Genomic DNA, 23,135 nt, shown 5'->3' with positions numbered 1-23,135 from the left:
TCGTCTTCGTCGTAGATGATACCCATTGCCATTAGATGGCTTATGTGATGGGCAGTCAGACACTCAGTGGGGTAGATTCCAGGTATTTCGGTTTGCGTCATGTTGTCTCTTTCAATGAGCCTCTCCAGTATGTTGAACATAAGTCTGTCTATCCTTGTTGTCTCAGTTAATGCGTAGAGCCGCTTGTTCGGTATGTTATGGCCCGTCAATGCATCTCGGCTTTGGGTGCCAATTGACTTGCGAAGTATTTTTCTTTCGAATCGTCGCAGCTCTTCCATTTGGGCAGACGTTATGTTCATCCACGCTACATAGCCGTACATAATGACTGGTTGTATAAGTTTTCTGTAGGCTAGAGCGTAGATTTTGGTGAGTTGACTAATGTTCCCTTGAGTGGCAGCTATTGGCTTGTAGATGTGCTGGATCTTGCTCAGCATTGCACATGCTTTCCTCCTGGCAGTTTCTGTGTGTATCTTGAAGTTGAGCTTTTCGTCGTAGATGACGCCGAGGTACTTGAACTGCTTCTCGTAATTGATTGGCAGTCTGTCATAGATGTACAGACTTGGCTCAAATTGTCTCGCATTCCTGTAAAGGTCTCCCCGTCGGGGGCCTTTGAGGATTGAGCTGGTGCATTTGCTTGCGTTGAGCTTGAGGTGCCATTTGGTAAAGTAATTACACAGAATGTTCAAGTACTCGTTTAGCTCTCTTTCAGCGGATTGCATTGAGCCTGAGGAAGCCAATAGCAGGATATCATCGGCGTAAATTAGTGCCTTAATTCTTGTGGTTGAGCCGGTAGGGATTTGGTACTCGGGCATGTCTGCCAGGTAGATGTTGTAGAGGATGGGCGCTAGCAGTGATCCTTGCGGAACGCCTGCTGGGATCGACCTTATTAGGGACAGATCAGCGTCATCTGGGCTGCATACCTGAAATGACCTGTTTGTAAGATAGTTTAATACTACCTTTATAATGTCTGCATTGAATCGGAATTGGGTCATCTTGTAAATGAGACCGCTGGTCCAGACTGTGTCAAATGCTTTCTCAAAGTCCAGAGCACAGGCTATTGTAGCACGTTTGTGGGATAGATTCTCAAAGATGAAATCATTTGCTGCGATAAATGCATGGTTGGTCGATGATTTCGCTCTAAAACCATATTGAGAATCCTTCAACGTGCTATTTGAGTCCATGTGCTTCTGTATTTGTCCCATTATAATTTTTTCCAGCAGCAGACTTATTGCAGATAGAAGGGCAATAGGTCTGTAGGCCCGAAGGCTGTGCGGACTTGTTCCTGGTTTGTGGATAGCGATGATTCTGCTGTTCTTCCACTCGGACGGAAAGTATCCCAAGTTAAGGCAGTGGTTGAACAGTGTTGCCAAGTGGTTTAGGATAGGCATGTTGCAGTGCTTCATCAGAAAGTTGCTAGTGCCGTCCGGTCCCATGGTTTTCTTTGTGTTTTTCATTTTCAGAATTTCCAGAAGATTTTCTGCGTTTGTGAATCCACACTCATGGGACTCGGGCCAGTTACCGTCTGCTGTTCTGGAAGTATTAAATGTAGTTTTGTATGAATTTAATGTTGTGGATATTGATTGGGCTATTGTTTCGTTAACGGTCGTTGTGTGTGCTCTTAGGATAGGGTCTGAGTCGGTGATGTTTTCGTTTTGACTATGGATTCTTTCAAAGGACCAAGCAAGGGCATTAATTTTGTGAAATGTCGAAGATATATTTTGAGAGGTGCTAAGGTCTAGATCTATGTCTATTAATGCAGCTTCCTCGCTGGTCAAATGTAGGTCATGAGCTAATTGTTCTTTTGGAGGAGAGTTTGGATTAAGTCCTTGAAGTGTTTTATGGCTAATTCTACTTGGATCTATTTTGCGTAGTCGGTGGTCTATTGATTTTAGTTCGGCTAATTCTATGTGGCTGTTGATTTGTATGTCCAAGTCCTTTATTGTGTCTTTTATTTGGTTTCGTTGGTCTGGTGTAAGAGTGGATAGGCGTCGGAAAAGGATACGTCTAAGTTTTCGTTTTGTTTTGATTAGGTTTAGGCAGTAGGTGCTAAGTCGGACGGACGGATTGTTTGAGTTAGTCGGATTTATGATGATTTTGGGGATTGCTTCGTCGGAATCAAGGGCTCTGGCTACTGCATTTGTTAATGTATGGACGTGGCTATCTATGTCAGCTGTGTTTATATTTTGAGTGTTGGGGATGGGTCTGAGGTTCTGTAGGATTATTGTATTCCAGTGGATCGGACTTATTTTCTGAAAATTGAGTAGAGACTTGGGTTGGTTGTATGTTAGTCGGTTCTGTCCTAGATTTATGGTAAGGGTTATTCCAAAGTGGTCTGAAGGAAAGTCTTTTATGGTTTTGCAGCCATAGGTAGATGTTAAGCTGTCTATTGGGGTTGAGGAGGACGCTAAGAAAAAATCAATTGAGGAGGCTCCTCTCGGATTCGGTCGTGTGGGTTCTTGGGTTGGATGTAGAGACAAGAATGGTTGGTCTGCCAGCCATCTCTCCAAGCTATTTCCAGACGTGTTGGTGTGTTCTGGACGGTACTCAGGCCTATTCCAAGATGGGTGTTTCGCGTTCAGGTCACATCCCACTACGAATTGCTCATGGTCCTCTAATTTAGCCAGCGAGTGCATTAGAATGTCCAAGTCTGTGACTAGTAGAGGATCTTGAGGACGCAGGTACAGAGAGATTGCAATCAGTCCCGTTCTTATGTTGTTTCTGCTGGTGTGGAAAATTTGCACTGCCACAGCCTCGATGTATTGCATTTGGTCGATTTTCACACGTTCGTATTTAAGACCATTTCTCACGCAGATGGCCACTGATGTTGCAGGGCTTCTGGTGTTATTCTGCGTGGTTGTTAAGCTTGGCATCTGTTGTCTCACGAATTGGTAGTGGCTTAATCCGGGTGAGTGTAGGCATCGCAGATTGTGCTCAGCGAGCAGCATCAAATCTGGCCTGTGTTTGTTAAGCAGCTCGTTTAATTCTTTCCGCTTCCGCAGTTGAACGATGCCATTGACGTTTTGGAACATGATTTTTACTGGCATTTTAGTTGAGCGCAATTTGAATCAGGAAATCTAGAATTAGTTGCCTCTTTCCCTTCATATCCGTGCTGGAAGTTGGATACTTCTTTACAACGGATTGCATGATGTCGAAGCAGGTAAGCAGATCTTTTCCAAATGCATCCACAGAGTCCTCATTTAGTTGTTCAAATGAAAAACTGGCTTTTTCTTCAGCTCTCTTGGGTTTCTCTTGGCGTACTCTGGGTGTTTCCTTTACCTTTACCTGTGGAGGCATTGGTCGGCTTTTGGCAGCTGAGGCGTAGCTTCGTCCCTTTTCAAGTCGGCTTTGTGGTGGGGCTGGAGTTGTGATGGTCTTATTGGCTTTACTCTCTGTAGTATTGCGCCGTTCGGATACCTTCTTAATATATTCCATTCGTACCGGGCAGATCTTTGCATTGGCCGTATGGTTACCTGAGCAATTTACGCATTGAGTTTTTTGTGCCGAATCTTCTTGGCCATCCTTTTCTTCCCTTTTCTTTAGGGTGCATTGGCCTGGGGCATGCGATTTCGTGCATTTGACACAGCGGAATGTCATTTTGCAGTTGCTTGCAACATGGCAGAATCGCTGGCAGTTGTGACACTGCTTTATTGCGTTTGGGTGCGGCTTGAAACCCTCGATGTTTATGCGGCAGTTGAGGAGTGTTGTTACTTTAAATATCATGTTTATTTTAGCCGTTTTCTCCACTTGTACCATCCACAGCCTATCCTTGTATGGCTTTACCGACAGGATGTTCAGCTCAGGCACGGCCTCAATAAGTGATGCTTTTACTTCTTCGGCATTATACACTTCGAGTGGAAGTTTCCTCAGGATTACTGTATGTGGCTTTACTTGTTTGGGTGTGTAGCTGTAGTACAGCACCTTGTCCTTGTTAAAGCGTTCCTTTGTCTGATTAAAGTCTGCCAGTGAGAAAACCTTAACATGTATCACATTTTTGTTAATAATGTTTAAAGTAAATTTCTTTGCCGTTTCCTTAAGGATTGTCGTTAGAATCTTGGCATTTTGTTGATACGTCACTATGACCGGTAGACCTTTCTCTTTTGCAGGTTCTGCTACCGGTGGTTTTTTTGGCGTCACATTTCTTTTTGGCACAGACATTGGTTTAGTTGGTGTTTTGGGTGTTGGAAGTTTTGGATAGTTGCTCACATCCTCAGTAATTGTTTTGGCTGGTTTCTTTGGCGAGGGCGGTTTTGCACTTTTCTTTCTTTCCTCCTGTTTCGTTGGTTTTGGTGTTGATGTGGTGCTGGGAGTTTTTTCCAGGGCGTCAAAATATTTTTGGAACTTTATTTGCTGTTCACGGAGGTGTTTTAGCTCTGCCATTATTCGCTCCATCTCAGCACGGTCCATTATCACAGTGTCGATTTCCGTCTCACATTCACTGATGTCATCACCTTCACTTAGGTCCTCGCTCTCGCTCTCACTGTCTGTTGTGGAGTACAGTTCATCTCTGGTCCTCTTCACATTGTCACTTTCGGCCTCCATTGCCTCGATGTCGCGCAACACTTCTTCACTTATTTCCGATTGCGCTGCCATTGTTTTGCTTCTTTCCACACTCTTTGTACAGATTCTTTTCTCACACTCATCAGGAGCGGGAATCACTGCACTGCACTCTGCTCTTGCAGTTTTCCTTTGTCTTGCACAATCACTGTTCACAATTGTTTTTATTAAAAGTTCAGGTAGTTTGGCAATCTATGCGACACTCTGACTTTTTCCACTTGATCACTTCACTTTGGTTTTTATTGCACTTCACGTTAATTCACTTTGCCACCTTTACCACGACCAGTCATTTTTCAATATGCTTGTGTTTCACTTTACGAAGAACGGGAGCGAATGTAAGTAAAATTTTTCTCGCACTGCTATTTATACCAAAACACCATAGAAACACGAGTGAGTCCGAATGATATGTGCATCTCGTTCGGGATATGAAACAGCATGCTTCGGCTGCTCTCGTTCTGTCGTTTCAACCCTCCACCAGAAGAATGAGAATGCTATATAAGCTAGCATAGTTGGCTGCGATCGCTTATTGTCAATTCGAATTTTGAACATTGAGAGTGAAAATGGCCCGTACTAAGCAGACTGCTCGTAAATCCACTGGTGGCAAGGCGCCACGCAAACAACTGGCTACCAAGGCCGCACGTAAAAGTGCTCCAGCAACCGGTGGCGTGAAGAAACCTCATCGGTATCGCCCTGGCACTGTTGCCCTGCGTGAAATCCGTCGTTACCAGAAGAGTACCGAGCTGCTGATCCGCAAACTGCCTTTCCAGCGGTTGGTTCGTGAAATCGCTCAAGATTTCAAAACCGACTTGCGTTTCCAGAGCTCAGCAGTAATGGCCCTGCAGGAAGCTAGCGAAGCCTATCTGGTCGGTCTCTTCGAAGATACCAACTTGTGTGCCATTCATGCCAAGCGTGTCACAATCATGCCCAAGGACATCCAACTGGCCAGACGTATTCGTGGCGAGCGTGCTTAAGTTGACATTTCTTCGACAAGCGCATATAAACTTTATACAAATCGGTCCTTTTCAGGACCACAAATAACTTACATTGAGATTTTTTATTTCTACATACTCGCATTATTTTTCCCCAAATAAAATATGTACATACTAGGTCCCATATGGAAATATTTACTCCTAATATACGGCATTGCTGCTCAAAGCAACTTAAACAAAATAATACTTGTAAAGAAACTCCTTTCTGGTGACCCTAACTTACTAAAAAGCCAAGGTTTCCCCACCAATTCTCGCATAATAAATTAAATAAGCTTGTTTTTTTAAATAAAAAATAGAATACGAAAATGAATTGTGGGAAAATCATCCAATAAATCCATAGCGTATATGATCCGTATTAAATGTATTAGCATATGTATATTCTTCATGAGTTCTGTTCTTTGTTGTAATGTTAATGAAACATGTGTGCATGTTCCGTAATAATAAGTGGGTGGAATATAATTTGGGGCGATACAAATAATTCTCATTTATTTGGGGAATCAAATAAGTTTTTTTGGGATGAACTAATCAGAAACAACCAGCTGAACAACCTCATAAATTATAACCAATATTATTATAGTTTTTTGACGTATTACATTTATTTGTGGACATTATTTTAACGTAATTTTAGTATCCAAGCTTTTCCAATGACCAATAAATTCAATTTTTTGAAATGTCAAGGATATGCTTAAACGACAGAAGCAACTTGGCATAGGCTTTTTAGACTAACAATCGAAAGACTAGTATGTAATAAAAGGCCGTTTAAAAATTTAAATATATAAAAATATTATAAAAAAGTAATGGAAAAATGTTTTCAAGATTCCTATAATTCGTATAAAGCAATAAAATTTGCGAAATATGTATTCTTTCGATTTTAACTTTGCAATTAATTAAATTGCCACTGCTGTGTGGGTATGAAAGTATGTTATTTTTGGGTAAATATTAACAAAAATGGATCAGAAATAATATTATATTGAAAATCGTATTGATTTCCTTAAGAAAAATGCCTAATAATAATATATTTTTAAGCATTTATATTTTTTGACCACTAAATTCAATGCTGAACATACCCAGAAAGTAGTCTTTTTGTACTCTATAGGGTTATCTTCAAAACGATATTAAAATACCATACTAACCGATATGTGAATATATGTCTATAGTTTCTTAAAGTAAATTGATCAAATTTAATGTTTCAAAAACAAGTTTTGCCAAATAAGCTAAAATTGTTATTTATAAATACCATTGAATCCCAAATATAAGAGTTGGCTAACTACTTGTCAAAGTTTGGACAGGTATTAAAAATCGATAATGGAGGATATTTAACAAATAAATTATTTAAAATAGAATTTGAAACATTTAAGAATCTGACTCAATAAAACTGTATTTTCATTACTTGATAAAAATACGTTAAAAAGTAGAAATAAGTCAGACCCTCAATGAAACTTCTGCAACACAAATCACCAATGCTGAAATCATCTTCCCACTGCCCTTCTACTCGCTTCTCATTCGAACAGGGGACCATAGGCCCGCCGCGTTTTGCAACTAAAAAGTGTAATTTTATAAAGAATAATGTCTGATTCTGCAGTTGTAACATCCGCGTCTCCAGTGGCTGCTCCACCAGTAGCAGCGGAGAAGAAGGTGGCCGCTAAAAAGGCATCTGGATCCGCTGCGGCTACTGCAAAGGCAAAGAAGCCCACAGCTCCACCATCGCATCCCCCAACTCAGCAAATGGTTGACGCTTCTATTAAGAGCTTGAAGGAACGTGGCGGCTCATCGCTCCTGGCCATCAAGAAATATATTACTGCCGAATACAAATGCGATGCCCAGAAACTAGCTCCATTTATCAAGAAGTACTTGAAGTCGGCCGTTGCCAATGGAAAGCTGATCCAAACAAAGGGAAAAGGTGCCTCTGGTTCGTTCAAACTGTCGGCTTCCGCCAAAAAGGAGCCCAAGCCAAAGGTTGCGTCGTCTGTGGAGAAGAAAGTGAAAGCCAAGAAGGTGGTGTCATCGGCAGCAGCAAAGAAGACAGCAGGCCCCAAAAAAGCAGCCGGAGCCGGTGACAAGAAGCTAAAGGCAAAGAAGACAGTCGCCACCGCCACCAAGAAGACCGCCGAGAAGAAGAAAACTGAGAAGGCAAAGGCCAAGGATGTGAAGAAAGCTGGAACCGTGAAGGCGAAGCCAGCAGCGGCAAAGGCCAAGTCGAGCCCTGCAAAGCCAAAACCAAAAGCAAAGGCTGTAGCTGCAGCGGCGTCTGCCAAGCCCAAGAAGGTGACGAAAAAGCCAGTTGCTCCCGCCACCGTAAAGAAGCCGAAAGCAAAGACGACGGCGGCCAAGAAGTAAATTGCGAAATTGTACACGTTGGTGTACACGGTCGCATTCGAAATTTTAGATGATTGTACATCTGAAATTGATTTAAACAAGCCCTTTTCAGGGCTACAAAACTATATCAAAAGAGATAAAAATTATCCGGCCGAGCCCCACTTCATTTATAGGCAATAACAGATACGATTTTAGATTCTTAGCCTGGCAGCGAAAGAACATGGTATTGAAAATGGTTTTGCTTTTAAAAATATTCTGCAGGAATATGAATCCCCCCTCATGTCACCCATTTTTGAAAAGATTTAGCCTGTTCTAGCACATTAATGGTTGCAAAGCCTTTATCAGCCCCTTGCCATATCGAAAAACGTTCACCACTCAATTTTTTTGTATAGCTGGGAACATTATGGGGTCACCTTTTTTTTTTTTTTTTTTTTTGGGCTCCTGGGTGCCAATCTGTTGATTTTATGACAGGCGACCATTTGGTTTGAAAAGCTACCTTGTGACAAACTTTTGTGGCATCATGTTCATACATACATACCATACGTAAATCCATGATTCGTCCTATGTTACGATTTCAAAAACGTTCTGGGTAACCGAAGCTGTATTTGATTTCCTTTTGTTCAAATCATACTGTACTACTGTATCTCGCGGAATGCTACTGTAAACCACACATTTGAGAAATTTATTGGACTGTATCTTATTTTTATTCGTTTGTCAATATTGAAAATGGCGTTTCTTTGGGAAAATGTTTTGTGGCCCTGAAAAGGGCCTTTTTGTCTTAGGTTCTGCAGAGAAACAAATTTACTTGGAGCTGGTGTACTTGGTGACAGCCTTGGTTCCCTCACTAACAGCGTGCTTGGCCAACTCTCCCGGCAGCAGCAGGCGCACAGCAGTTTGGATTTCCCGACTGGTGATGGTCGAACGCTTGTTGTAATGAGCCAAGCGAGACGCCTCGGCGGCAATGCGCTCGAAGATGTCATTGACAAAGCTGTTCATGATGCTCATCGCTTTCGACGAAATACCAGTGTCAGGGTGGACTTGCTTCAGAACTTTGTAAATATAGATGGCATAGCTCTCCTTCCTCTTGCGCTTCTTCTTCTTGTCGGTCTTGGTGATGTTCTTCTGAGCCTTTCCAGCCTTTTTGGCTGCCTTTCCACTAGTCTTGGGCGGCATTTTATTTCACTTTACTTTCACAAATTATACTTTGCGTGGTGAGCGTAAAAAAAACCAAACCTTATACTTTTATTCGAGCAGTCTATTCAAGTTAAACATACAGGCGGAAAACCCACCCCTAGGTTGAACGCTCAAGCAGACGGAAAGGTATAAATATAGCGTCATTGGGTGCTCAACTCAATTCGTTTGTGAACAGTGAAATAAATAAATATCTACTATTAAAATGTCTGGTCGTGGTAAAGGTGGCAAAGTGAAGGGAAAGGCAAAGTCTCGCTCGAACCGTGCTGGTCTTCAGTTCCCTGTTGGTCGTATTCATCGTCTGCTTCGCAAGGGCAACTATGCCGAGCGTGTCGGTGCCGGCGCTCCTGTTTACCTGGCTGCCGTGATGGAATACTTGGCCGCTGAAGTTCTAGAGTTGGCAGGCAATGCTGCCCGTGATAACAAGAAGACGAGAATTATCCCTCGCCATCTGCAGCTGGCCATTCGCAACGATGAGGAGTTGAACAAGCTGCTCTCGGGCGTCACCATTGCTCAGGGTGGAGTCTTGCCCAACATCCAGGCCGTTCTGCTGCCCAAGAAGACCGAGAAGAAGGCATAAATGTTCCAATAGCCACAGCAAATAGCATTCTTGTACATGTACATATAAACCCAAACGTCCTTTTCAGGACGACCAAACCATGGCTAAAGAATTAAGAGAATTTTCATAATTTATTATCATTCTAAAGTAAAATCTACTTCGGCTTGGTGTCGCATCAACAGACAATTAAAATACATATTTATGCAGGCTAAGCCACTCTATTTTCTGTTAATTGATAACGAAGAAGTTACCTAAAAAAGTACAGTTGTGCTCGACTCGCCTGAAAGACGAAAGAATTCAAGGGGCTGAGGCTGAGTGTCTGGGGACCATAATTTGTGTACCTGAGATTTCGCTTTTCCAGTACATTTCAGGCAAAACACGAACCAAATTTTACCAGCCGAATTATACCTAAACAATATCTCTCGCCAGGTATGCGCTAAATTCGGTCCTTTTCAGAACGACCAATCCCATGGTCGCATGGGCCTCAGCTAGTTCAGTTGTGCTGGACTCGCCTGAAAGACGAAAGATTCAAGGGGCTGAGGCTGTGTTGGGGCTTGTGTCCTGGATTTCGCTTTTCCAGTAATTTCAGGCAAAAACGAACCAAATTTTACCAGCCGATTATACCTAAACAATATCTCTCGCCAGGTATCCGCTAAATTCGGTCCTTTGGCCCTGTCAGCTAGTTCAGTTGTGCTCGACGTGTCTGAAAGACGAATTCTAGGGTATTTAAATACATATCATGCCATGCTATGCTGAATGCCCTAGTTCTCTTCGGTCGCTTAGATGGGAGCACCTCATATTGTTGGATTGCCAAGCCAAGGTTCATGTTTTCTGCTTTGAATCTTGCGTTTTTTTTTTTTTATATCAATTAATATGAAAATATGCCTCTCTTTTTGATTATTTTGTGGTCCTGAAAAGGACCGATTGTTTACTTTCTGGATACTTTCAAACAGCAGACTGTACACAGTTTCTTAACCGCCGAAACCGTACAGCGTGCGACCTTGTCTCTTCAGAGCATACACCACATCCATGGCTGTGACTGTCTTCCTCTTGGCGTGTTCGGTGTAGGTGACGGCATCACGGATAACGTTTTCCAAAAACACCTTCAGCACTCCACGAGTCTCCTCGTAGATGAGTCCGGAGATACGTTTTACACCGCCACGACGAGCCAAACGGCGGATAGCGGGCTTCGTGATACCCTGGATGTTATCGCGCAGAACCTTGCGATGACGCTTAGCGCCTCCCTTACCCAAGCCTTTGCCACCTTTACCACGACCAGTCATTTTTCAATATGCTTGTGTTTCACTTTACGAAGAACGGGAGCGAATGTAAGTAAAATTTTTCTCGCACTGCTATTTATACCAAAACACCATAGAAACACGAGTGAGTCCGAATGATATGTGCATCTCGTTCGGGATATGAAACAGCATGCTTCGGCTGCTCTCGTTCTGTCGTTTCAACCCTCCGCCAGAAGAATGAGAATGCTATATAAGCTAGCATAGTTGGCTGCGATCGCTTATTGTCAATTCGAATTTTGAACATTGAAAGTGAAAATGGCCCGTACTAAGCAGACTGCTCGTAAATCCACTGGTGGCAAGGCGCCACGCAAACAACTGGCTACCAAGGCCGCACGTAAAAGTGCTCCAGCAACCGGTGGCGTGAAGAAACCTCATCGGTATCGCCCTGGCACTGTTGCCCTGCGTGAAATCCGTCGTTACCAGAAGAGTACCGAGCTGCTGATCCGCAAACTGCCTTTCCAGCGGTTGGTTCGTGAAATCGCTCAAGATTTCAAAACCGACTTGCGTTTCCAGAGCTCAGCAGTAATGGCCCTGCAGGAAGCTAGCGAAGCCTATCTGGTCGGTCTCTTCGAAGATACCAACTTGTGTGCCATTCATGCCAAGCGTGTCACAATCATGCCCAAGGACATCCAACTGGCCAGACGTATTCGTGGCGAGCGTGCTTAAGTTGACATTTCTTCGACAAGCACATATAAACTTTGTACAAATCGGTCCTTTTCAGGACCACAAATAACTTACATTGAGATTTTTTATTTCTACATACTCGCATTATTTTTCCCCAAATAAAATATGTACATACTAGGTCCCATATGGAAATATTTACTCCTAATATACGGCATTACTGCTCAAAGCAACTTAAACAAAATAATACTTGTAAAGAAACTCCTTTCTGGTGACCCTAACTTACTAAAAAGCCAAGGTTTCCCCACCAATTCTCGCATAATAAATTAAATAAGCTTGTTTTTTAAAATAAAAAATAGAATACGAAAATGAATTGTGGGAAAATCATCCAATAAATCCATAGCGTATATGATCCGTATTAAATGTATTAGCATATGTATATTCTTCATGAGTTCTGTTCTTTGTTGTAATGTTAATGAAACATGTGTGCATGTTCCGTAATAATAAGTGGGTGGAATACAATTTGGGGCGATACAAATAATTCTCATTTATTTGGGGAATCAAATAAGTTTTTTTGGGATGAACTAATCAGAAACAACCAGCTGAACAACCTCATAAATTATAACCAATATTATTATAGTTTTTTGACGTATTACATTTATTTGTGGACATTATTTTAACGTAATTTTAGTATCCAAGCTTTTCCAATGACCAATAAATTCAATTTTTTGAAATGTCAAGGATATGCTTAAACGACAGAAGCAACTTGGCATAGGCTTTTTAGACTAACAATCGAAAGACTAGTATGTAATAAAAGGCCGTTTAAAAATTTAAATATATAAAAATATTATACAAAAGTAATGGAAAAATGTTTTCAAGATTCCTATAATTCCTATAAAGCAATCAAATTTGCGAAAAATGTATTCTTTCGATTTTAACTTTGCAATTAATTAAATTGCCACTGCTGTGTGGGTATGAAAGTATGTTATTTTTGGGTAAATATTAACAAAAATGGATCAGAAATAATATTATATTGAAAATCGTATTGATTTCCTTAAGAAAAATGCCTAATAATAATATATTTTTAAGCATTTATATTTTTTGACCACTAAATTCAATGCTGAACATACCCAGAAAGTAGTCTTTTTGTACTCTATAGGGTTATCTTCAAAACGATATTAAAATACCATACTAACCGATATGTGAATATATGTCTATAGTTTCTTAAAGTAAATTGATCAAATTTAATGTTTCAAAAACAAGTTTTGCCAAATAAGCTAAAATTGTTATTTATAAATACCATTGAATCCCAAATATAAGAGTTGGCTAACTACTTGTCAAAGTTTGGACAGGTATTAAAAATCGATAATGGAGGATATTTAACAAATAAATTATTTAAAATAGAATTTGAAACATTTAAGAATCTGACTCAATAAAACTGTATTTTCATTACTTGATAAAAATACGTTAAAAAGTAGAAATAAGTCAGACCCTCAATGAAACTTCTGCAACACAAATCACCAATGCTGAAATCATCTTCCCACTGCCCTTCTACTCGCTTCTCATTCGAACAGGGGACCATAGGCCCGCCGCGTTTTGCAACTAAAAAGTGTAATTTTATAAAGAATAATGTCTGATTCTGCAGTTGTAACATCCGCGTCTCCAGTGGCTGCTCCACCAGCAAAATTTATTTCTAAAAACTAAACTCAGGGTCTTTCTCAAGACCGGAGCACGGGGTGTACTGGACACAAGCCAGAGTAAAACGTGAAATTGACACTAAAAAGCATCGAAAGCTAAACGGAAATCGTATATACTCGTATGTGGCCAACGGAAAAAGTCAGTGAAGCCAATTTAAACGAACGACATAATAATAAATACAACATTGAGAGGCGCAGCATAAGTAAAGAAAAATTAATAAGACCCGTGTCGTGGCTGCCGGATGGCGGTCAGCTCGAGGCAGTACTGAAAAATGATTATGGCCGCATAGTGGAAAAACATAAACATAAACGCGCAAAACCCAAAATGGATATGTCCCAGTTAGCCGCCGCTTGTCACAGCCATGAAGTGATGGTCGACGAAGGCGATGACGAATGCGACATGGAGCAGGAGCAAACTATCACTACCGCACAACTAGATGGAATTCTGACAGAATTACAACACCTGAGAGAACACAACAATAAACTGAAGAAAATAAATGATGAGCTACAGACAGCCATCAACAACATGAACAACGTGAACAACATGAACAACGTGAACAACATCAACAACTGTAACAAGAGCGGAATCCTCACAGACTCCGACTCGGACTATCCCTCATTGGGGAAAAAACGTCACAAGGATTCGTCGAGCCCATCGCCCACAAAGACGAAGAAGAAGAAGAAGACCAACACCACACCATCATCAGCAACGTCAACGTCAACAAAGGCAGCGGCGTCGGCAGCAGCAACGGTGCCATCATCATCATCGGCAGCGACGGCAACAGCAGCAACGTTGCCATCATCATCATCTCCAGCGACGGCAGCAGCATCAAATATGGTAAAACCAAAAGAACAAATTCCTAACATATCTATCTATAATTACAACCCTAAGTTACTTACTAATTTGATAAAAAACCACAACATTACATTCATACTAGACATTAAGAATAAAAATCTTGTACACCTTAAGACTACAAACATGACATCATTTATGAAAGTCAAAGAAATCTTAGATAACCAGCAAATCAAATACTTTTCACATACACCAAAAGAACTGAAACCATACACATGCCTTATAAAAAAAATACCATTAAGCACCTACGATATAGAGGAAGTAAAGGGGGCACTCAATGAAAGCCTACCAGATGTAAAAATTGAAAAAATTAAACCATACAAAGAGAAATTCTGGCTGGTACAGATAAAAAAAAACCCTGAAAGTATTAGGCAACTACTAAACCTTAAGACATTACTAAACTGCCGCATATCAGTAGAAACCATAAAACCTCATAGAAATTCAATCATCCAATGCCACAACTGCCAAAGATTTTCACACATTGCCAGCAATTGTAAACTATCATACAGATGCGTTAAATGTTTGAACGACCATAGTCCAGGGCAATGCCCAATTAAAAAGACTGACAGTCCGTCCGAAGACGTTAAATGTGTTAACTGCAAGGGGCAGCACACAGCTAATGCCAAAATTTGCCCAATTCGTCTTTCAGCATTAGGAAAATTGCAGCAAAAAAGGGACCAATCTCAAAATAAAACAAGCAAAACTCTTAATAGAGCGCACCAAGCCATCAGGGGAGAGGCAACCTATGCGTCTCTATTATCCAAAAACAAACTAACAGAACCACCACTAACCAGACAAAACACAATAGTGACAAGTAACCCCAAATTACACGAATACATGACAAACAAATTAAATAGCAACGACATCAAGAATAAAAAAAAAGACTTGACCCTCTCCTTTGAGGACTTCAACAATGATACCATTGACGCCTTCGGGATGGATATCATGTCATGTCTAAAAATAATGCAATCCGTAACAAAAAAATATGCCAACACCAAAAACAGCGGCAACTCAAAAGCAGTTAAACAACAAATCATACTAGACTTTCTATTCCAAATGTCCATGACATAATGCAGCTCAAATGCATTTTTCAAAATGTTAATTCACTCGTATCTCTCCAAAAAAGATACGAATTAGACAACTTATTAACAATACACAAACCAGACATCATGCTCATTGCGGAGCACCGCCTCAGCGACAAACATAATATTCAATTAACAAATTATATGATGACGAAAACAATCTCATATTTTATCATAAGAAAAACTGTAATCTCAATCCAAAGGATCTAGTCTTTAATAAAAATCAGTAAAAATAAGAATATGAATACCCAAAAACCCCTAACTCCCATTGTACATAAACCCACCCTTCTCCCACCATCACCCACATCCTCGTTAATTAATTAATTATTAAGTAGTTATCAGTTATATAGTTATAGTACTAGTCTTAAGAACAAACACAAAACACAACCCAATGAAAATGAGGTTTTTACTCTAAAAGAGTTTTCCTCAAACTATGATCTAAGCATCATCATTAATAGTACCATCAAAACATAATCAAAGTACAAAATAAACATATCAAACAAAAACACAACCATAAGTTAAGCCTGGAGAAGCATAAAGCACAAGGCAGCATATACCCATACTAATATTAATGTCTCTGGATTTGTCAACCATTGTTCATATATAAAATAAGGTAAATAATGTTAATATTACCCAACAACTTACTGACCAATAAACAAAAAGTTAAAAAAAAAAAAAGTTTTGCAACTAAAAAGTGTAATTTTATAAAGAATAATGTCTGATTCTGCAGTTGTAACATCCGCGTCTCCAGTGGCTGCTCCACCAGTAGCAGCGGAGAAGAAGGTGGCCGCTAAAAAGGCATCTGGATCCGCTGCGGCTACTGCAAAGGCAAAGAAGCCCACAGCTCCACCATCGCATCCCCCAACTCAGCAAATGGTTGACGCTTCTATTAAGAGCTTGAAGGAACGTGGCGGCTCATCGCTCCTGGCCATCAAGAAATATATTACTGCCGAATACAAATGCGATGCCCAGAAACTAGCTCCATTTATCAAGAAGTACTTGAAGTCGGCCGTTGCCAATGGAAAGCTGATCCAAACAAAGGGAAAAGGTGCCTCTGGTTCGTTCAAACTGTCGGCTTCCGCCAAAAAGGAGCCCAAGCCAAAGGTTGCGTCGTCTGTGGAGAAGAAAGTGAAAGCCAAGAAGGTGGTGTCATCGGCAGCAGCAAAGAAGACAGCAGGCCCCAAAAAAGCAGCCGGAGCCGGTGACAAGAAGCTAAAGGCAAAGAAGACAGTCGCCACCGCCACCAAGAAGACCGCCGAGAAGAAGAAAACTGAGAAGGCAAAGGCCAAGGATGTGAAGAAAGCTGGAACCGTGAAGGCGAAGCCAGCAGCGGCAAAGGCCAAGTCGAGCCCTGCAAAGCCAAAACCAAAAGCAAAGGCTGTAGCTGCGCAGCGGCGTCTGCCAAGCCCAAGAAGGTGACGAAAAAGCCAGTTGCTCCCGCCACCGTAAAGAAGCCGAAAGCAAAGACGACGGCGGCCAAGAAGTAAATTGCGAAATTGTACACGTTGGTGTACACGGTCGCATTCGAAATTTTAGATGATTGTACATCTGAAATTGATTTAAACAAGCCCTTTTCAGGGCTACAAAACTATATCAAAAGAGATAAAAATTATCCGGCCGAGCCCCACTTCATTTATAGGCAATAACAGATACGATTTTAGATTCTTAGCCTGGCAGCGAAAGAACATGGTATTGAAAATGGTTTTGCTTTTAAAAATATTCTGCAGGAATATGAATCCCCCCATGTCCCCATTTTGAAAAGATTTAGCCTATTCTAGCAGCATTAATGGTTGCACAATGCCTTATCAGCCCCTTGCCATATCGAAAAACGTTCACCACTCAATTTTTTTGTATAGCTGGGAACATTATGGGGTCACCTTTTTTTTTTTTTTGATATTTTGGGTCCTGTCACCATGCAGCCATACGTACCATGATTCGTCCTATGTTACGATTTCAAAAACGTTCTGGGTAACCAGCTGTATTTGATTTCCTTTTGTTCAAATCATACTGTACTACTGTATTCGCGAGAAAATAGATGTTCATACACTATTGAATGCAAATACTGTAAATTACACATTTGGAATTTATTCTGCAGCATTAATGGTTGCACATGCCTTATCAGCCCCTTGCCATATCGAAAAACGTTCACCACTCAATTTTTTTGTATAGCTGGGAACATTATGGGGTCCTTTTTTTTTTTCGATATTTTGGGCTCCTGGGTGCCCAAAAATCTGTTGATTTTATGAACAGGCGACCATTTGGTTTGAAAAGCTACCTTGTGACAAACTTTTGTGGCATCATGTTCATACATACATACCATACGTAAATCCATGATTCGTCCTATGTTACGATTTCAAAAACGTTCTGGGTAACCGAAGCTGTATTTGATTTCCTTTTGTTAAAATCATACTGTACTACTGTATCTCGCGAATGTACTGTAAACCACACATTTGAGAAATTTATTGGACTGATTTTTTTGTATCAGTATCTTATTTTTATTCGTTTGTCAATATTGAAAATGGCGTTTCTTTGGGAAAATGTTTTGTGGCCCTGAAAAGGGCCTTTTTGTCTTAGGTTCTGCAGAGAAACAAATTTACTTGGAGCTGGTGTACTTGGTGACAGCCTTGGTTCCCTCACTAACAGCGTGCTTGGCCAACTCTCCCGGCAGCAGCAGGCGCACAGCAGTTTGGATTTCCCGACTGGTGATGGTCGAACGCTTGTTGTAATGAGCCAAGCGAGACGCCTCGGCGGCAATGCGCTCAAGTTTTCCTTTCCCATTGGGCGCATTATGTCATTGACAAAGCTGTTCATGATGCTCTTTTTTTTCAAGTTTGCAAGTTTATTTATTGTCATCTTTCATATTACAGTAGCACAGCTTCTGCTTAAATATATAGTTATACAAGAGTGACAGGTTCAAGCTTACTTTAACTTATGTTTATAAATTTACTCTGCGCTTTAAGCTTATCAGGGTGCTAGTCTTTTGGTTACTAATATTAGACATCTTATTTTATGATTAGTTTAGATTATGTTATTATATCTAGTAGTTAGGTGTATATTCCAGGAAAAAAGGTTATGATAAAAACCTGAATAAATTTGATTTTTGTTGGGTTTAAGTCTTATGAGCTAATTTATATACTACGCTTATTCTACTTTTGGGGTGTATTTATAAGGAGGATGAGGAGGGGACTATGTACAGATTGAGGAGTTAGTTGGTAGCTTATTGGCTGATATTATATACCAGCCCGTCGGCTTGACTAAGGGATTGGTGTCTTCTGTGGTGAAAGATTAGGTTTTCGTCTTCGTCGTAGATGATACCCATTGCCATTAGATGGCTTATGTGATGGGCAGTCAGGCACTCGGTGGGGTAGATTCCAGGTATTTCGGTTTGCGTCATGTTTTCTCTTTCAATGAGCTTCTCCAGTATTTTAAACATAAGTCTGTCTATCCTTGTTGTCTCAGTTAATGTGTAGAGCCGCTTGTTCGGTATGTAATTGCCGGTCAATGCATCTCGGCTTTGGGTTCCAATTGACTTGCGAAGTATTTTCCTTTCGAATCGTCGCAGCTCTTCCATTTGGGCAGACGTTATGTTCATCCACGCTACATAGCCGTACATAATAACTGGTTGTATAAGTTTTCTGTAGGCTAGAGCGTAGATTTTGGTGAGCTGACTAATATTCCCTTGAGTGGCAGCTATTGGCTTGTAGATGTGCTGGATCTTGCTCAGCATTGCACATGCTTTCCTCCTGGCAGTTTCTGTGTGTATCTTGAAGTTGAGCTTTTCGTCGTAGATGACGCCGAGGTACTTGAACTGCTTCTCGTAATTGATTGGCAGTCTGTCATAGATGTACAGACTTGGCTCAAATTGTCTCGCATTCCTGTAAAGGTCTCCCCGTCGGGGGCCTTTGAGGATTGAGCTGGTGCATTTGCTTGCGTTGAGCTTGAGGTGCCATTTGGTAAAGTAATTACACAGTATGTTCAAGTACTCGTTTAGCTCTCTTTCAGCGGATTGCATTGAGCCTGAGGAAGCCAATAGCAGGATATCATCGGCGTAAATTAGTGCCTTAATTCTTGTGGTTGAGCCGGTAGGGATTTGGTACTCGGGCATGTCTGCCAGGTAGATGTTGTAGAGGATGGGCGCTAGCAGTGATCCTTGCGGAACGCCTGCTGGGATCGACCTTATTAGGGACAGATCAGCGTCATCTGGGCTGCATACCTGAAATGACCTGTTTGTAAGATAGTTTAATACTACCTTTATAATGTCTGCATTGAATCGGAATTGGGTCATCTTGTAAATGAGACCGCTGGTCCAGACTGTGTCAAATGCTTTCTCAAAGTCCAGAGCACAGGCTATTGTAGCACGTTTGTGGGATAGATTCTCAAAGATGAAATCATTTGCTGCGATAAATGCATGGTTGGTCGATGATTTCGCTCTAAAACCATATTGAGAATCCTTCAACGTGCTATTTGAGTCCATGTGCTTCTGTATTTGTCCCATTATAATTTTTTCCAGCAGCAGACTTATTGCAGATAGAAGGGCAATAGGTCTGTAGGCCCGGAGGCTGTGCGGACTTGTTCCTGGTTTGTGGATAGCGATGATTCTGCTGTTCTTCCACTCGGACGGAAAGTATCCCAAGTTAAGGCAGTGGTTGAACAGTATTGCCAAGTGGTTTAGGATAGGCATGTTGCAGTGCTTCATCAGAAAGTTGCTAGTGCCGTCCGGTCCCATGGTTTTCTTTGTGTTTTTCATTTTCAGAATTTCCAGAAGATTTTCTGCGTTTGTGAATCCACACTCATGGGACTCGGGCCAGTTACCGTCTGCTGTTCTGGAAGTATTAAATGTAGTTTTGTATGAATTTAACGTTGTGGATATTGATTGGGCTATTGTTTCGTTAACGGTCGTTGTGTGTGCCCTGAGGATAGGGTCTGAGTCGGTGATGTTTTCGTTTTGGCTATGGATTCTTTCAAAGGACCAAGCAAGGGCATTAATTTTGTGAAATGTCGAAGATATATTTGGAGAGGTGCTAAGGTCTAGATCTATGTCTATTAAGGCAGCTTCCTCGCTGGTCAAATGTAGGTCATGAGCTAATTGTTCTTTCGGAGGAGAGTTTGGATTAAGTCCTTGAAGTGTTTTATGGCTAATTCTACTTGGATCTATTTTGCGTAGTCGATGGTCTATTGATTTTAGTTCGGCTAATTCTATGTGGCTGTTGATTTGTATGTCCAAGTCCTTTATTGTGTCTTTTATTTGGTTTCGTTGGTCTGGTGTAAGAGTGGATAGGCGTCGGAAAAGGATACGTCTAAGTTTTCGTTTTGTTTTGATTAGGTTTAGGCAGTAGGTGCTAAGTCGGACGGACGGATTGTTTGAGTTAGTCGGATTTATGATGATTTTGGGGATTGCTTCGTCGGAATCAAGGGCTCTGGCTACTGCATTTGTTAATGTATGGACGTGGCTATCTATGTCAGCTGTGTTTATATTTTGAGTGTTGGGGATGGGTCTGAGGTTCTGTAGGATTATTGTATTCCAGTGGATCGGACTTATTTTCTGAAAATTGAGTAGAGACTTGGGTTGGTTGTATGTTAGTCGGTTCTGTCCTAGATTTATGGTAAGGGTTATTCCAAAGTGGTCTGAAGGAAAGTCTTTTATGGTTTTGCAGCCATAGGTAGATGTTAAGCTGTCTATTGGGGTTGAGGAGGACGCTAAGAAAAAATCAATTGAGGAGGCTCCTCTCGGATTCGGTCGTGTGGGTTCTTGGGTTGGATGTAGAGACAAGAATGGTTGGTCTGCCAGCCATCTCTCCAAGCTATTTCCAGACGTGTTGGTGTGTTCTGGACGGTACTCAGGCCTATTCCAAGATGGGTGTTTCGCGTTCAGGTCACATCCCACTACGAATTGCTCATGGTCCTCTAATTTAGCCAGCGAGTGCATTAGAATGTCCAAGTCTGTGACTAGTAGAGGATCTTGAGGACGCAGGTACAGAGAGATTGCAATCAGTCCCGTTCTTATGTTGTTTCTGCTGGTGTGGAAAATTTGCACTGCCACAGCCTCGATGTATTGCATTTGGTCGATTTTCACACGTTCGTATTTAAGACCATTTCTCACGCAGATGGCCACTGATGTTGCAGGGCTTCTGGTGTTATTCTGCGTGGTTGTTAAGCTTGGCATCTGTTGTCTCACGAATTGGTAGTGGCTTAATCCGGGTGAGTGTAGGCATCGCAGATTGTGCTCAGCGAGCAGCATCAAATCTGGCCTGTGTTTGTTAAGCAGCTCGTTTAATTCTTTCCGCTTCCGCAGTTGAACGATGCCATTGACGTTTTGGAACATGATTTTTACTGGCATTTTAGTTGAGCGCAATTTGAATCAGGAAATCTAGAATTAGTTGCCTCTTTCCCTTCATATCCGTGCTGGAAGTTGGATACTTCTTTACAACGGATTGCATGATGTCGAAGCAGGTAAGCAGATCTTTTCCAAATGCATCCACAGAGTCCTCATTTAGTTGTTCAAATGAAAAACTGGCTTTTTCTTCAGCTCTCTTGGGTTTCTCTTGGCGTACTCTGGGTGTTTCCTTTACCTTTACCTGTGGAGGCATTGGTCGGCTTTTGGCAGCTGAGGCGTAGCTTCGTCCCTTTTCAAGTCGGCTTTGTGGTGGGGCTGGAGTTGTGATGGTCTTATTGGCTTTACTCTCTGTAGTATTGCGCCGTTCGGATACCTTCTTAATATATTCCATTCGTACCGGGCAGATCTTTGCATTGGCCGTATGGTTACCTGAGCAATTTACGCATTGAGTTTTTTGTGCCGAATCTTCTTGGCCATCCTTTTCTTCCCTTTTCTTTAGGGTGCATTGGCCTGGGGCATGCGATTTCGTGCATTTGACACAGCGGAATGTCATTTTGCAGTTGCTTGCAACATGGCAGAATCGCTGGCAGTTGTGACACTGCTTTATTGCGTTTGGGTGCGGCTTGAAACCCTCGATGTTTATGCGGCAGTTCAGGAGTGTTGTTACTTTAAATATCATGTTTATTTTTGCCGTTTTCTCCACTTGCACCATCCACAGCCTATCCTTGTATGGCTTTACCGACAGGATGTTCAGCTCAGGCACGGCCTCAATAAGTGCTGCTTTTACTTCTTCGGCATTATACACTTCGAGTGGAAGTTTCCTCAGGATTACTGTATGTGGCTTTACTTGTTTGGGTGTGTAGCTGTAGTACAGCACCTTGTCCTTGTTAAAGCGTTCCTTTGTCTGGTTAAAGTCTGCCAGTGAGAAAACCTTAACATGTATCACATTTTTGTTAATAATGTTTAAAGTAAATTTCTTTGCCGTTTCCTTAAGGATTGTCGTTAGAATCTTGGCATTTTGTTGATACGTCACTATGACCGGTAGACCTTTCTCTTTTGCAGGTTCTGCTACCGGTGGTTTTTTTGGCGTCACATTTCTTTTTGGCACAGGCATTGGTTTAGTTGGTGTTTTGGGTGTAGGAAGTTTTGGATAGTTGCTCACATCCTCAGTAATTGTTTTGGCTGGTTTCTTTGGCGAGGGCGGTTTTGCACTTTTCTTTCTTTCCTCCTGTTTCGTTGGTTTTGGTGTTGATGTGGTGCTGGGAGTTTTTTCCAGGGCGTCAAAATATTTTTGGAACTTTATTTGCTGTTCACGGAGGTGTTTTAGCTCTGCCATTATTCGCTCCATCTCAGCACGGTCCATTATCACAGTGTCGATTTCCGTCTCACATTCACTGATGTCATCACCTTCACTTAGGTCCTCGCTCTCGCTCTCACTGTCTGTTGTGGAGTACAGTTCATCTCTGGTCCTCTTCACATTGTCACTTTCGGCCTCCATTGCCTCGATGTCGCGCAACACTTCTTCACTTATTTCCGATTGCGCTGCCATTGTTTTGCTTCTTTCCACACTCTTTGTACAGATTCTTTTCTCACACTCATCAGGAGCGGGAATCACTGCACTGCACTCTGCTCTTGCAGTTT

At 41.5% G+C, this 23,135-nt stretch overlaps 5 protein-coding genes and 1 pseudogene across 5 annotated transcripts; 3 read left to right on the top strand and 3 right to left on the bottom strand.

The window, feature by feature from the left end:
• Nucleotides 1-7,090: 7,090 nt before the first annotated feature.
• LOC121404851 (histone H1-like) lies at nt 7,091-7,970 on the top strand. The gene has a single exon (XM_041595238.1). The coding sequence runs from the start codon at nt 7,110-7,112 to the stop codon at nt 7,878-7,880; it is 771 nt and encodes a 256-aa protein (XP_041451172.1). The 5' UTR covers nt 7,091-7,109; the 3' UTR covers nt 7,881-7,970.
• Nucleotides 7,971-8,567: 597 nt separating this feature from the next.
• LOC121404865 (histone H2B) lies at nt 8,568-9,067 on the bottom strand. Its single transcript, XM_041595253.1, has one exon. It carries the CDS (start codon nt 9,030-9,032, stop codon nt 8,661-8,663), a length of 372 nt encoding a protein of 123 aa, XP_041451187.1. The 5' UTR covers nt 9,033-9,067; the 3' UTR covers nt 8,568-8,660.
• Nucleotides 9,068-9,214: 147 nt separating this feature from the next.
• LOC121404857 (histone H2A) lies at nt 9,215-9,679 on the top strand. The gene has a single exon (XM_041595245.1). It carries the CDS (start codon nt 9,256-9,258, stop codon nt 9,628-9,630), a length of 375 nt encoding a protein of 124 aa, XP_041451179.1. The 5' UTR covers nt 9,215-9,255; the 3' UTR covers nt 9,631-9,679.
• An 833-nt stretch (nt 9,680-10,512) lies between these two features.
• On the bottom strand, nt 10,513-10,949 carry LOC121404870 (histone H4). The gene has a single exon (XM_041595258.1). It carries the CDS (start codon nt 10,890-10,892, stop codon nt 10,581-10,583), a length of 312 nt encoding a protein of 103 aa, XP_041451192.1. The 5' UTR covers nt 10,893-10,949; the 3' UTR covers nt 10,513-10,580.
• A 2,215-nt stretch (nt 10,950-13,164) lies between these two features.
• Nucleotides 13,165-16,739, top strand: LOC121404852 (histone H1-like). Its single transcript, XM_041595240.1, has one exon. The coding sequence runs from the start codon at nt 15,875-15,877 to the stop codon at nt 16,577-16,579; it is 705 nt and encodes a 234-aa protein (XP_041451174.1). The 5' UTR covers nt 13,165-15,874; the 3' UTR covers nt 16,580-16,739.
• Nucleotides 16,740-17,648: 909 nt separating this feature from the next.
• LOC121404872 lies at nt 17,649-17,971 on the bottom strand (annotated as a pseudogene).
• Nucleotides 17,972-23,135: the final 5,164 nt, after the last annotated feature.

Source organism: Drosophila obscura, unplaced genomic scaffold (assembly GCF_018151105.1).
Source record: "Drosophila obscura isolate BZ-5 IFL unplaced genomic scaffold, ASM1815110v1 contig_46, whole genome shotgun sequence".
In the NCBI taxonomy this organism is placed as follows: Eukaryota; Metazoa; Arthropoda; class Insecta; order Diptera; family Drosophilidae; genus Drosophila; species Drosophila obscura.
This window is presented reverse-complemented; position numbering and strand designations above follow the sequence as displayed.

What these genes read in the sequence shown, in the direction of transcription:
- LOC121404851 (XM_041595238.1), top strand. Translation starts at nt 7,110, where the DNA reads ATGTCTGATTCTGCAGTTGTAACATCCGCGTCTCCAGTGGCTGCTCCA.
- LOC121404865 (XM_041595253.1), bottom strand. Translation starts at nt 9,032, where the DNA reads ATGCCGCCCAAGACTAGTGGAAAGGCAGCCAAAAAGGCTGGAAAGGCT.
- LOC121404857 (XM_041595245.1), top strand. Translation starts at nt 9,256, where the DNA reads ATGTCTGGTCGTGGTAAAGGTGGCAAAGTGAAGGGAAAGGCAAAGTCT.
- LOC121404870 (XM_041595258.1), bottom strand. Translation starts at nt 10,892, where the DNA reads ATGACTGGTCGTGGTAAAGGTGGCAAAGGCTTGGGTAAGGGAGGCGCT.
- LOC121404852 (XM_041595240.1), top strand. Translation starts at nt 15,875, where the DNA reads ATGTCTGATTCTGCAGTTGTAACATCCGCGTCTCCAGTGGCTGCTCCA.